General features: G+C 44.1%; 1 protein-coding gene across 1 annotated transcript in view; it reads left to right on the forward strand.

The window, feature by feature from the left end:
* Positions 1 to 14,711, forward strand: part of LOC307135128 (uncharacterized protein) — an 18,990-nt gene extending 4,279 nt beyond the window's left edge. The window contains exons 2-3 of the mRNA XM_079831324.1: positions 5,890 to 6,746; positions 11,950 to 14,711. Of these exons, the coding sequence (XP_079687450.1) occupies positions 5,911 to 6,746; positions 11,950 to 14,482 (3,369 nt within the window). The 5' untranslated portion in view covers positions 5,890 to 5,910 and the 3' untranslated portion in view covers positions 14,483 to 14,711. The remainder of the gene's footprint in view (positions 1 to 5,889; positions 6,747 to 11,949) is intronic.
* The last annotated feature ends 593 nt before the right edge of the window (positions 14,712 to 15,304 follow it).

Consider the following 15,304-nt stretch of genomic DNA (forward strand, 5'->3'; position numbering starts at 1 on the left):
CAAAATGTATCACGTGCTATGGTGAGCTTCCGGAACATTGAACAGCGGTCCGTGTGAATCAGATCCCTGTGCGTATAATGCGCATCATAGGAATTTGACGAGGCTTCGAGGCAGAATTTTTGCCTCTAGGAATTTTTGTAATCGAGTTAATCGAGTAACTCGAGGAATCGTTTCAGCCCTACGTTCCTTACAACTTCAATAAAGATAATACGTGTGTTTCTTGTCATGAGCTCAAGGTGTGGTAGTGCTGCGGTGCAAATTCCACTCATGTTTAGTACATGTTAACGCAAAGATTCGTGGAAAAAGTATAAATGAATATCCGCTTCTTGGATTCCTGGATGAACAGCAAAGGAAGCTGACCCCTGACCTCTGTGGTTGATTCTGTGTTACGGTAAGGCATGTTATTCCCAATTATTTGTTGTGGCTAATATAGGTCTGCGACTATCGATGTCTTCAGCCAAGTTGAACAGAGGAATTGTGGGAGGCTTTTCTTCTGTACAATGGTGTAGCAAGTCAGTCTCGGGCCCATATGCAAAATTAATTGTGCGGATTATTCTTTTATCCTTTATTTATATTTATTTATTTACTTTTATTTTTTATTATTATCCATTTATTTATTTTTTGTTAGTGTCAATTATTATTTATATTATTATTTTTCCTAGCAGTTGGGGTTATGTTGGGTTGGGAATTTGTGGGTGAAAATGTGAAAAAGCAATGCCTTTAGAAGTGTTTTTGTCACTGAATACTTTCTATGTACCTTGTATACGGGCTCCCCTAACCCCACCCCGAAGAGACATTATAGACGTTTACCGTAGTGTATCAAGAAAAATACCATACCAAACAATACCATAAAACACACACTCTACCTAACAATTGTTCACAACTAGAACGAAAAAAACCCTCTAAAAAACAAGCTCAGTCACTCGCCGCGTTCCCATTACAGATTTGTGAAATTTTTTTGAGATATTTTCTAAATGTCGATAAAAAACTATTGTGAAATGACAGCGTTTCCTTTAACCGATGTGATGCGACTAAAGGCTGGAATACACTACACGACTTTTAAAAACTGAACAGATTTTTAAAACACTAGGCATCAAACACTTGCCGACTTTGTAAATGGTTACAGAGAAAAGCTGAGCATCATACACTACCAGACTTTAAAATCGTTCGGGACACAAACTGAAACAAGCGCCTGGTTGCTTGGAGACTCATGACAGACAAGAATGTTATATAAAGAATGTTATAAGATTAATGTTTTTAAGATGACATTTTAAATGTAGAAATATGAAATGTTAGACAAAATGCAATACATTTAAAGCAAAGACCGCCAGTAGGTGGTGCACACTGTCTTAAATGAGTGACACATTAAAACATTCATTCAAAAACAAAGCAAATGTGACTGTCTTTATGAATAAATAGGTAATTAAATCATTAATTTATTAAGACAATGAGTTTTTCATTAAAGAAACATATTCTCCGGTGTGGCTTTGTTTGGAGCTACTTTGGTTGACAATATTTATATGTAGCCTAAGTTACTCACACAGACAATGTGCGAGCATCGAGTAACGCAACTTTTGTGCAAACTGTTTACTTTCTTAGTTTAATAGGTCTATATAATAACGAATAAGATATGAGTGTTTAACAGAGGCCGTAAACTAATGAAGACAGAGAAGAATATGAGCGCTGTGTGATCAGGCGTTTTCAGAGCCACCCGTTTGAATAAAAGTCCCGCTTCTACCACATTGGCCAATCAGAAAAACGTATCGGACAATGCAAAAAATTGGCTGATATATAGGCTGTGGCACTATATTGGTTTACCACTACATCTGAATACTCAAAAATCCCATTAAATGTGTCAAGAAACCAAACTCAAAATCATCCAGACGTCATTAAATCCATCAGTGCTCGTCACACTCATCATGATGTTCCAGTATGTGGTCAAACGGCTCCTTTAGGGCAGCTCTTCTCAAAGACTGACCAATCTCAATGTGTCCTGCACACGAGGAAGATGCCGCTGGCCAGTTGTGTCCAGTAGTTGTGTCCATCTTGTATTGTTTAAGCTTTGAGGGCCCTTGAGTCGGTACTTAATCCAGTGGATGTGCAGTGTATGAATACGGCCATAGGTGCGCTCTCCTTAACTTTATCCTGCACCTCATTTAGTCCAGATGACATGACCGCTGCGCCATCAGAACACCACAACTTTATCTAGACATTCATATTCCTCCAAGAAACGCACAATAAGAGCAGCAGTCATCGGCTCGCTTGCCACTAGTGACCTCTTGACCTCTGAGAACGGCTCCTGGACACCTGTGTCCGTCTCATAACGCAGGACCAGAGCGAGCTGAGCTGCTTTACTCTCGTCTGTCTCTCGTCCAACATAACAGAGACAAACATGCTTTATTAATCTCCCTCTTTATCTCTGCTCACATCACTTCAGCAATAGCCTAATCCGGTCCTTTTGTATTTTGCCTGACGTCACACAAAACACTTTGTTAGTGGACAAGTGGTAAAGTAAGTCTGTGTTGTTTTCAGCAAGAAAAGAGAGAAGCTCCACAAAGCTCCTCTATTTGTGGATTCAGCGCTTTCATCGAGTTCCCCTAAATGAAAGTTCCTGTTGAAAAGGAATCAAATTACAGTAAAAACTGTTCATGATAATATATGAAAAACAATGAAAATAAGATATCATTCAAATATTTGTGGTAAGAATAAAAAAAAAGAGAAATTAATACTTTTATTTATTCATCAAGGATGCAATACAGTTATCAAAAGTGACTGTGAAGACATTTATAGTTACAAAAGATTTCTATTTAATAAATGCTGTTTACTGAACTTTCTATTCATCACAGAATCCTGAACATGATCTGTGTTCAACACTGATAATAATCATAAATGTGTGTTGATCATCAGATCCTCATATGAGAATGATTAGTGAAGGGTCATGTGACACTGAAGACTGGAGTAATGATGATAAATTCAGCTTTGATCACAGGAATAAATCACACTTTACTATATATGTGTGTGTGTGTGTGTGTGTGTGTGTGTGTGTGTGTGTGTGTGTGTGTGTGTGTGTGTGTGTGTGTGTGTGTGAACAGCTGATCTACACTGGAGTGTGTGTGTGTGTGTGTGTGTGTGTGTGTGTGTGTGTGTGTGTGTGTGTGTGTGTGTGTGTGAGAACAGCTGATCTACACTGGAGAGAGTGTGTGTGTGTGTGTATGTGTGTGTGTGTGTGTAGCCTGGTAAACCCTACATTATGGGGACAACAATGTCCCCACAAAGATGGCAATATCCGAAATCCTTGTCCTTGTGGGGACATTTTTTGGTCCCCATGAGGAAAACATCTTATAAATCAGACTAAGTGATGTTTTTTGAAAATGTAAAAATGCAGAATGTCTCCTGTGATGGGTAGGTTTAGGGGCAGGGGCAGGGGCAGTGTGTGTGTGTGTGTGTGTGTGTGTGTGTGTGTGTGTGTGTGTGTGTGTGTGTGTGTGTGTGTGTGTGTGTGTGTGTGTGTGTGTGTGTGTTTGATGGGTAGGTTTAGGGGCAGTCTGTCGTCTCGTCCATTTCTATTAATCAAAAATTGAAAATGATCTGTTTTTAGCACTGATCATACCGATCATCATAAATGTGTGTTGATCATCAGATCCTCATATGAGAATGATTAGTGAAGGGTCATGTGACACTGAAGACTGGAGAAATGAGGATAAATTCAGCTTTGATCACAGGCATAATTTTGAATGAAGTGTTTGCTTTTTCAAGAGATGTGTGTGTTTTGTGGTTTTATGTGTGGAGTTTTGAGAACAGGAGCCACCCTCTCAGGGCGTGTCTGAATCCACTTTTGCTAGTTTAACAACGAAACAAACGGCGAGGCAGGCACATGGTCCAAAAGGGTTGTGCCTCGTCTCCTAATGAGTCATGGGTATGTTTTGGGCGAGCAATAAACCACTCAGAGTCTCATCTCCCTTTCCCTTTAAAAGCCAGTTGTGCTGCACCATGAGAGGATTTACTATTTACATGAGGAGAGACTGAACGCTTCTCCAGAGAGGAATCCTTTTATCTTAATATTTGATGTGTGTGTTTGTGTGTGTGTGTGTGTGTGTGTGTTGTGGCAGAACGGAAAAATCCGGATGCCATTTGTTGACGTTCACTTTCATTGCACGAAAGGTAAAAGGGAGGTGTGCATGTCCGTTAATGAGGGAAGTGAATATAAGGGTGAAGCGCACACACCGGAAGGGGGAGAGAGACGTCACAAGTAAACACAGTTGAGTTGAGAGTGGTGGGAGAGGAGTCGAGTGCGGTATCCTGGGGAGTGTGGCTCGTGTTCCTGTCGGCCTGACGTTTCCAGATCTGCTAGACCGAGCTTGTGAACTGGCGCAAAGGTACCTTCACGTAGAAGCATCGCTAAGCCTTTCAAAGGGGAAAGCTGGTCGTAATCCAGGATCATCGTTGAGTCCACTACGGTCCCTAAACACTCTTCAATAGCCCTGTGATCAGCTGCACTTGGTCAGTGACGCAAATCCATTCACTTCCCCAAATCATCAAGCACATACGCGCTCTCTCTCCGACACACACACACCCACGCACACAAATACATGCACACATACACAAACGCATACAGACTGATCGAGTCTATTGTTGATATTTATTTTGTTTTGTTGATTTTATTCCCCTTCTACGAACTACTTATGCATTAGTGTTTTTTCTTCCTCATGGACAAATTTGGGTTTAAAACGGACATGTGAATCTACCATTAATGAACTGTGACGTATTGGCACGGATGTAAATACAAACCACGAACAAGGAGAATAAGTAGTGGGGGTCTGAAATTGTTCCTCTGTTTTTTTGTTTTGTTTTGTTTGTTCCGTATGACTTAATTATTTTTGTGTGACTGTATTGTTCCTATTTATAAAACTAAGTTTGATGGTTTTTCTTATTTTGGTGGGTGTTTTGTGTAAACCCATTTGAGTAAAAACTTGCCAAAACTAAAAACTGATCATTTTGAGTTTATTGAATGTAACGGGTGGTTATTGAAAACTATCCTGGGGTTTTTTTTTGTTTTGTTGGCAGGCCTATACCTGCCAGGCGCCCGAACAAGTTTGATTAAAAAAACAACAACAACAATTTATTGAACACTGAATAGTGACTTGTTGTTTTGGGGGTCACCACCGTTACAGTGTGTGTGTGCTGCGTGTCCCTGTGTGTGTAATAATCAGAGTGTGTGTGTGTGTGTGTGTGTGTGCTGCATGTCCCTGTGTGTGTAATAATCAGAGTGTGTGTGTGTGTGTGTGTGTGTGTAATAATCAGAGTGTGTGTGTGTGTGTGTGTGTGTGTGTGTGTGTGTGTGTGTGTGTGTGTGTGTGTGTGTGTGTGTGTGTGTAATAATCAGAGTGTGTGTATGTGAGTTTGTGTGTGTGTAATAATCAGTGTGTGTGTGTGTGTGTGTGTGTGTAATAATCAGAGAGAGTGTGTGTGTGTGTGTGTGTGTGTGTGTGTGTGTGTAATAATCAGTGTATGTGTGTTGTGCTCCTCCTATAGGCTGATATCACTAACACACTCTTTAAATAACACACAAATACTGCACTATTGACTTTAGAGCCGGTGTGTGTTGGTCAATGGTCAGTGGTTTTCAGTTCCTCACAATAGCAACACCTGAACACATGTTGAACCTGGTGTTCAGACCAGATGCCCATGGGTGCGTCGCACTGAAACTAGCAAAACATTTTTACACTTGCACCGGTTGTATGATAGGGCCCTTATGACTGTGATTGAAGTGTAGAGGTAATTATTTATCATCTTACTCATCATAATTATTCATAAATTCTCTGCATTTTTAAAGTATTCAATAATGTAATATATTGTATATATAATGTGTGATTTGTTCTCTGTGTGCAGGTCTGAGGTCAGTTTGTCATTATGGAGAACAGAGGGAGCAGAGAGAGATCTTCATCTGCAGAACCCAGCTGTGTGACCTCTGACCCCAGCTGTGTGTCAGTGAGGAGTGACCGATCCATGGGTCCTCCTCTTAAATTCAGTGAAGCAGTGACCTCTGACCCCAGCTGTGTGTCTGTGAGGAGTGACCGATCCATGGATCCTCCTCTTAAATTCAGTGATGCAGTGACCTCTGACCCCAGCTGTGTGTCTATGAAGAGTGACCGATCCATGGGTCCTCCTCTTAAATTCAGTGAAGCAGTGACCTCTGACCCCAGCTGTGTGTCTATGAAGAGTGACCGATCCATGGGTCCTCCTCCTAAATTCAGTGAAGCAGTGACCTCTGACCCCAGCTGTGTGTCTATGAAGAGTGACCGATCCATGGGTCCTCCTCTTAAATTCAGTGATGCAGTGACCTCTGACCCCAGCTGTGTGTCTATGAAGAGTGACCGATCCATGGGTCCTCCTCCTAAATTCAGTGAAGCAGTGACCTCTGACCCCAGCTGTGTGTCTATGAAGAGTGACCGATCCATGGGTCCTCCTCTTAAATTCAGTGAAGCAGTGACCTCTGACCCCAGCTGTGTGTCTATGAAGAGTGACCGATCCATGGGTCCTCCTCTTAAATTCAGTGATGCAGTGACCTCTGACCCCAGCTGTGTGTCTATGAAGAGTGACCGATCCATGGGTCCTCCTCTTAAATTCAGTGATGCAGTGACCTCTGACCCCAGCTGTGTGTCTATGAAGAGTGACCGATCCATGCATCATTCTCCTAAATTCAGCGAAGCAGTGACCTCTGACCCCAGCTGTGTGTCTACGAAGAGGTGAGATATGATCTAGTATTAGAGACAATATAATAAATTAAACTGCAAACAGAACTTGCAAATTGCAAAAGTATTGAAAGAAAAAAAAAAAAAAACTGCAAAGTATCCCAGAATGCTGATCTCTGAGGTGAATATCTCTGTGGAGTTCTGGTGTTTATGGACTGTCATCTGACAACCGTTCTGGAGATCTTCACCTCAGAGAAGAAAGAACTCACACTTTAAGGGTTTTAGACGTGTGTGTGTGTGTGTGTGTGTGTGTGTGTGTGTTAATTCATCTTGATTTCTCTAAATGATGTGCTTGTGTGCTTTTCCTGCCTCCCTGCAGACCAACAGAGAAGGTCAGGACATTTTTTTTTTAACCAAACTCTCATATCCCCTCAGAACACTTTGATTATAGAGCTCGAGTCTGATGGTTACAAATACATTCGAAAATGCTTCTCCCATTCGTTCACCTTAAGTGAATATAGCCTTGGCCAGGAGGGGTTGATGTCATCAGGCGGTACCCATCGTTCATTGGGTGTTTCGACCCTTATCCGCAACACCCTCCCGATGGTGGGTCGGCAGTGGTGGCCAAGTCACTGCCCATCTTCCCCTCCTGGCTTCCAGCTCAACTCCTCCCTCTTGCTCCATAACCAGCAAGAGGCTCTTTCCGCTGCCTCCCCCATCCTGCGAGCTGCTGCCTTCCTCTCCTTCCCTGTTATTCCAATGGCTGTGAGCATTCTCCACACTGACTGAGCAGGGAATCCTCTACAGCCGACCTCGGCCGGGAAAAGCCAGGCCTGCCATCCTTTTCCCCTGCAGTCGTGCAGCAGGTCTTGATATTTGGCACTCTTTCTTTCAAAGGCCTGTTCACACCCCTCTTCCCATGGGACTGTAAGTTCTATGAGGATGATCTTTTTTCCCTCTTCAGACCACAGTACCACATCCGGCCTCAGGGTTGTTTGGACAAACTGGGGAATTGCAGCCTTCCTCTCAGGTCGACCTTCATTTCCCATGATTGGGCCTTTTGTAGCAGACTGGTTCTTGTTGTTGCTGTGGTTGGTGGAATTTCCCCCTCCCTTACAAACTGGATCACAGTTGTTTTCCGAAGAGGCTGGCGTCTCTTTTTCCTCTCCTGCTCTAAGGTGCTAGCGAGTGTCATGAGCACCCTATCGTTGCGCCACCTGTACCTTCCCTGAGTGAGTGCTTTTTTACACCCGGCCAGGATGTGTGCCATGGTGCCTCTCTCCCCACAAAGCTTGCACAATGGGTCCTCTCTCATGCCCCACTTGTGCAAGTTTGTTGGGGTTGGGAGTGTGTCATACACTGACCTCAGCAGGAAGGAGATGCGGAACGGCTCCAGTCTCCATAGGTCTGCCCAGGTAATCTTTCTCTTGGGAAGATCCCATCTGGTCCAGGCCCCCTGAGAAGCTAGGTCCACTGCCCTTGATCTTCGTCCTTCCTCTTCCAGGTTCCGAACCTCCTCTTGAATCATGGCTCTTCTTTCACTGGTTCCTGCCTTCCTCCACTGTTGAAAATGTGAGGTTCCAAGACCCTGTCTTCCTGAGCATGGTGCTCCGATGACATCACGTAGCTTCAGCATGCTCTCAGCTTGTGCAACAGATGAATCCACTGCCCACTTGCGACCTGATCTTGTGATGACGCCTGCATGTCTGACTTGTTCATCCTGTGAGTCTCTATATGTCATTACGACTCTGCACTTTGCAACTTTGAATTCCTCAACTACGGATGACAGAGGAAGTTGGAGCTGCCCTGATCTTATGTAGAGGCCTACTGAAGTGAAGCTTGGAGGGATTCCTAACCACTTTCGGAGGTACTTATTGATCTTCCTCTCCACTCCTTCAACGCATGTCATCGGGACCTCATACACAGTCAGCAACCACATGAGTCTTGGCAACAGTCCGTGTTGATAGAGCCAAGCTTTAAACTTCCCAGGGAGCCCTGATTTTTCGATCCTCCTCAGCCATTCCTCCATCTGCTTTTCCGTACTGGCTATGTTATTCCTATCAGTAAGTGAGTCATCGAACCACTTTCCGAGACGCTTGATTGGATTCTCCTCTATTGATGGAATCACTTCCCCTTGCACATGCATCTTAAACCTGTTGGTCAACTTCCCGTCCCTGATCACCAAATTCCTTGATTTCTTTGGTTTAAACTTCATTCTGGCCCACGTTGCCATGTGGCCCAGGACAGTTAGCACCCACCTTGCCTCCACATGGGTTGTGGTCGTCACGGTAAGGTCGTCCATGTAACCTCTTATTGGGGGTTGTTGGATGCCTGACTCCATTTTTGGACCCCGTGCTTCCTTCGCCGCAGCTGTTATTAGAAGGTTCATTCCCATGACGAAGAGAATAGGGGAGATTGTGCTGCCAGTTACGATACCTTTTTCCAGGCTTTGCCACTGAGTTGTAAAATTAGCCGCCTTGAATCGTAGCTGGATTCCACCAAAGTAGCTGGTGATCATTCTTTTGATGTGCTGCGGGATGTGGTAGTGGTCTAGTGCTGCATGGATGAGGGTGTGAGGGATTGATCCATAGGTTATTGGCCAAATCCAACCAGACAACAGTCAGGTTGCCCTTACTGGCTTTGGCCTCACGGATCATCTGACTGAGAACTCCGGTATGTTCCAGGCATCCAGAGAAGCCTGGAATTCCACCTTTTTGGATGGCAGTGTTGATGTATCCATTCTCTGTCATGTACGAGGTCATCCTCTTAGCCAGTACAGAAAAGAAGATCTTGCCTTCTACACTTAGCAGTGAGATTGTTCTGAATTGGTCAGTGGTTGAGGAGTTCTCTTCCTTTGGCACGAAACAGCCCTCTGCCTTCTTCCAGCCTGATGGAATGGTACCTTTTCTCCAGATCCTCCGGAACAGCTTCCACAGCCTCCGGAGAAGCATTGGGCATTTCTTATATACCTTGTAAGGTATACAGCTTGGGCCGGGGGCAGACCCTGTTCTGGCCTTCTTCACCACCTCTTGGACTTCCCTCCAGGATGGTTCACTGATGTTGAGCTCTTTTTCCGGGGTCTTTATACTGCTGATGTTTGGGTTGGCGTCCAGGGCCTGGTTTCTGGAGGTGTCATTGTGGGTCTCCCTCAAGAACGCCTCCACATCTCCTCTGGGGCTGGTCAGCCTTCCAGATTTTGCTTCACCCAACAGTGTTCTGGTGAATCGGAAGGGGTCTTTGGTGAACTGAGATCTTTTGTTCTCCCTATCCTTCCTCTTCTGCCGAGTTCTTTCTGCTTTTCGGAGTCTGCAAAGGCGCTCCCAGAGTTGACTTGTCAGGTCCTTGATGCCTTCCCTTTCATCAGCAAGGGCTCTTTTGAACTGCCTGGTGAGATTCTTGATTTCTCCCCTTAATCGATGAATTTCCCTCTCTCTTCTGTTTGGCTGCTGTGCAGACTTGATGTTGATTTTCTTCTCCTGAATTCCAAAACGCTCCTTTGCCAGGTTATAGGTTATTGTTGTGAGAGTATTGACTTTCTGCTCGGCCGTCCCTGCTAGTGTGGCTTCTAGCACTTTGTCGAGATCTTGGTCTAGTTGGTACCACTCTTTGTTATCGCTCATCTTGGGCCATTTGATCTGTTCCCTCGCAGGATGGGGTTGGCTCCCTGGGGTGGCATTGGGTGGGTCCCTCCTGAGGTCTTGAGGTGACACAGGTGCTGAGAGATCTCCAGTACTGTGGGGTGCTTCCTGCCTGGAGCTCTCCTGCGTCTCACCAGGTGCTACCGCTGTGCGCTGCTCCTGTGACCCCTCTTTTCCACAGTTGGTTCGGCTTTGGTGTATCTTAAGCCCTCTTCTATTCTTGCAGGTCTTTCCGCAATGACACTTTACTTCCAATGCCCTCCCGGTTAAAGTTGTTTGGGTGAGCCGTCTCTGTGTCCATATTTCATTCCTGGCCGTTACCGTTATATCTGTCCTAACGAGTCTCTCATCCCCCCCCCCTCTCGGGAGACTCTGGGGGTATTGCTCTGTATTACTTTCTGTAGCTTGAGTTGGTGCCCTCTTGCGAGTGCTGTGGATGAGGTTGCTAGCCTCATACACCCACGCCAGTCTTTCCTGGAGGTCAGCTGTCTTTCCAGCGTCACCAAACTTCCTCGGTTGCCACCCAGACTTTCCTGGAAGTCACTGGTTACCCAGAGTTTCTAGATTACAAATACATTCGAAAATGCTTCTCCCATTCGTTCACCTTAAGTGAATATAGCCTTGGTCAGGAGGGGTTGATGTCATCAGGCGGTACCCATCATTTATTGGGTGTTTCGACCCTTATCCGCAACACCCTCCCGATGGTGGGTCGGCAGTGGTGGCCAAGTCACTGCCCATCTTCCCCTCCTGGCTCCCAGCTCAACTCCTCCCTCTTGCTCCATAACCAGCAAGAGGCTCTTTCCGCTGCCTCCCCCATCCTGCGAGCTGCTGCCTTCCTCTCCTTCCCTGTTATTCCAATGGCTGTGAGCATTCTCCACACTGACTGAATGATGGGATCATTCTGTGAATCTTTAAAGCTTGAAGTCGGTCAGTATTTACTGCCATTACACAGACAAACACGAGCAGGACATTTATCAACATTTCTCCTTTTGTGGCCTGAAGAAGAAAGAAGATCATAAGCCATTAGAACAACATCAGGTTGATTAAATAATGACTGGATTCTCATGTTTGGCTGAATTTAACGGGTCCCTTTATCCCTTTAACTGCTCTAGTGTAACTTAGAGACAACATTTAATATGAGACTCAGAAACACTGAACACACAGAGATGAGTTCGGTTTTTATTTCTGATTTCACCTCAAATCTGTGGACAAACATTCAGTGATGAACTTTGACCCCAATGTCCAGATATAAGACACTTATTGTCTGACAGAATCTCTGGTGTCAGATGGAGGATGAGGTTTGGGTTTCTTCATCATCTCTTTAAGCTCTTAGTGAGTTTGTTCCTGGTCTCTGTCACCTTGAGCTGCTCGCTGGAGGATTGAAAGACACGCTTTTCCTTTTCTCTGTGTTTTTCTACTTCTCTGTTTTCTGTGAAGCTGCTCTGGATCAATTTGCATTGTGAAAAGTGTTCAACTGAAGCTGACATGAATGCATTAATTATACAGAAAATACCAGATTGATCTGTTTTGATTTACTGTATAATTTAAGTTTACATTTTATTTATTTAAATCCTTTATTTTACATAATTTTTAACCTGTTCTGTTTTTTTTTTTTCCAGAGACAAAAAACTCCAGAGAGTCAAAGACCGACACAAAACCAGCATGAAGAACAAGTATGAGAGATTATTTGAGGGAATGAAACTCCAGGAGAATGAAGCCCTCCTGAACAGGATCTACACACAGCTCTACATCATAGAGGGAGAGAGAGGAGGAGTGAATGAAGAACATGAGGTTTTACAGATGGAGAAAACAGCCAGAACACAACACTCAGAAGACACTCCAATCTACTGCAATGACATCTTTACAGCCTCACCTGAACCAGGACGTGAGGAGAAAGAGCAGATCAAGACTGTTCTTACTAAAGGCATCGCTGGAATCGGAAAAACCGTCTCTGTGCAGAAGTTCATTCTGGACTGGGCCGAGGGAAGAGCCAATCAGGATGTAGATTTCATGTTTGTGCTTCCATTTCGAGAGCTGAACTTGATCCGAGATCATCAGTACAGTCTTCACAGACTTCTGCTGGACTTTCATCCTGAACTTCAAGATCTGGACTCAAGGATTTATGAGGAGTGTAAAGTTGTGTTCATCTTTGATGGTCTGGATGAAAGCAGAATCACACTGAGGTTTTCAGACGCTCAGGAAGTTTCTGGTGTGACTGAGACTTCATCAGTGGATGTGTTGATGTCAAAGGAAGTTTCTGGTGTGACTGAGACTTCATCAGTGGATGTGTTGATGTCAAAGCTCATGAAAGGAGAGATGCTTCCCTCGGCTCTCATCTGGATCACCTCCAGACCAGCAGCAGCCAATCAGATCCCCTCCGAATACATCAACCGTCTGACAGAGATTCAGGGATTCAATGAGCCTCAGAAGGAGGAATATTTCAGGAAGAGAATCAGGGACGAGCATCAAGCCAGCAGAATCATCTCACTCATCAGAAGAGCAAGAAGCCTCCACATCATGTGCCACATACCCGTCTTCTGCTGGATCTCATCCACTGTGCTTCAAAAGCTCCTGGAAGAAGATTGCAGTGCAGAAATCCCTCAAACTCTGACTGAAATGTACATCCACTTGCTGCTGATTCAGATCAACATGAGGAATCAGAAGTATGAAGAGAGAGATCCAGAGAAACTCCTGCCGTCCAACAGAGAAGTGATTGTGAAACTTGCTGAAGTGGCTTTCAAACAGCTGATGAAGGGCAATGTGATGTTCTATGAGGAGGACCTGAGAGAGAGCGGCATAGACGTCACTGACGCCGCAGTGCATTCTGGGATCTGTACTGAGATCTTTAAGGAGGAATCTGTGATTCATCAGAGGAAAGTCTACAGCTTCATTCATCTGAGCGTCCAGGAGTTTCTCGCTGCTTTCTATCTGTTTTACTCTCATGTGATCAAGAACAAGAAACTACTGCAGGAATTCAGATCTTACTGGCCTGATAAAGACTCTCTGTGTGATCTACTAACATCAGCAGTGGATAAAGACTCTCTGTGTGATCTACTAACATCAGCAGTAGATAAAGACTCTCTGTGTGATCTACTAACATCAGCAGTAGATAAATACTCTCTGTGTGATCTACTAACATCAGCAGTAGGTAAAGACTCTCTGTATGATCTACTAACATCAGCAGTAGATAAAGACTCTCTGTGTGATCTACTAACATCAGCAGTAGATAAAGACTCTATGTGTGATCTACTAACATCAGCAGTAGATAAAGACTCTCTGTGTGATCTACTAACATCAGGAGTAGATAAAGACTCTCTATATGATCTACTAACATCAGCAGTAGATAAAGACTCTCTGTGTGATCTACTAACATCAGCAGTAGGTAAAGACTCTCTGTGTGATCTACTTACATCAGCAGTAGGTAAAGACTCTCTGTGTGATCTACTAACATCAGCAGTAGGTAAAGACTCTCTGTGTGATCTACTTACATCAGCAGTAGGTAAAGACTCTCTGTGTGATCTACTAACATCAGCAGTAGGTAAAGACTCTCTGTGTGATCTACTAACATCAGCAGTAGGTAAAGACTCTCTGTATGATCTACTAACATCAGCAGTAGGTAAAGACTCTCTGTGTGATCTACTAACATCAGCAGTAGGTAAAGACTCTCTGTATGATCTACTAACATCAGCAGTAGATAAAGCCCTCAGGAGTGAGAATGAACGGCTGGATCTGTTCCTGCGGTTTCTGCTGGGCATCTCTCTGGAGTCCAATCAGAGACTCTTAAAGGATCTACTGACACACACAGAGAAAAGCACAGAGAGCATCAGGAGACAGAGAACCAGAGAAATCACACAGTACATTCAACAGAAGATCAAAGATGAGCATGAACTCTCAGCTGATCAGTCCATCAATCTGTTCCTCTGTCTGCTGGAAGTGAAAGATCAGACTCTGTCCAGAGAGATTCAGGAGTTTGTGAAATCAGACAAACACTCAGAGGAGGAACTCTCTCCATCTCACTGCTCAACAATCGCCTACATGCTTCAGATCTCAGAGGAGCCGCTGGATGAGCTGAACCTCAGGAAATACAACACATCAGCTGAGTGCAGAAGAAGACTGATACCAGCTGTGAGCAACTGCACAAAAGCTCTGTGAGTGTGAATTATTCACTAATGAAGAATCATGTTTAATAATGAATCAGCACCATTTGCTAAATGAGAGGTTTTCTCCTAAATAACAAGCTCAGAGTCTTAAAGGGCTCATGACGTGCCTTCTCATTATTTTAATGTGGAAATGAAGCAGTCAGTCAAGTTAACATTATTTAGGAAATGGATTTACACTCTAATCAAAACTTATAGACAAACACGATAAATCTCACCATTTGAAAAAAAAAAAATGTTTTGTTAGAGCTTTTGTAGCAAAGGAGCCGCCATCTTGCAGAACTATTACCTGTGACATCACGGGGTTGGTTGACACTGTTGGTAGGGGTGGGTGATATAGCCTCATTTATATCACCATATTTCAAGAATATTTGCCATAATGATATTTATGACGATATAGAAAAACATATATATGGAACAGTGTTATTGGTGATTGCAGCTGGTAGGCAGCTGTCAGGACTCCTGGGTGATTTAGTGTGTGTATGTATTTTCTTACCTGTTGGTGGCGGTTCCTCACGGGTTCACTAGCTCCTCCCACTCGTTTTGGTAATTGTTCACCTGTCGTGTCTCATCAGCTATATTCTTTATAGAGCACGTTGTCCTGTCTTTCGTCGTGCGCTCATTGTTCTTGGTCTCAGTCACGCTGTCCTAGTCCAGTCGGTAGATCTTATTCTGTTCCTCTTCAGTTCTTCAGGTTTGGTCGCAGGCATCTGGAGGCTCGTCATTGCCCAGAGTTCACACGCCTGTGGATGAACGTGAACTTGACCTCGAGTGAACTGTGCTCTGTGTTTCTGGTATTACTGGTGCGCTTTGTCTT

The sequence above is a fragment of the Gobio gobio genome (genome assembly GCF_949357685.1).
Source record: "Gobio gobio genome assembly, chromosome: 12".
Classification (NCBI taxonomy): Eukaryota; Metazoa; Chordata; class Actinopteri; order Cypriniformes; family Gobionidae; genus Gobio; species Gobio gobio.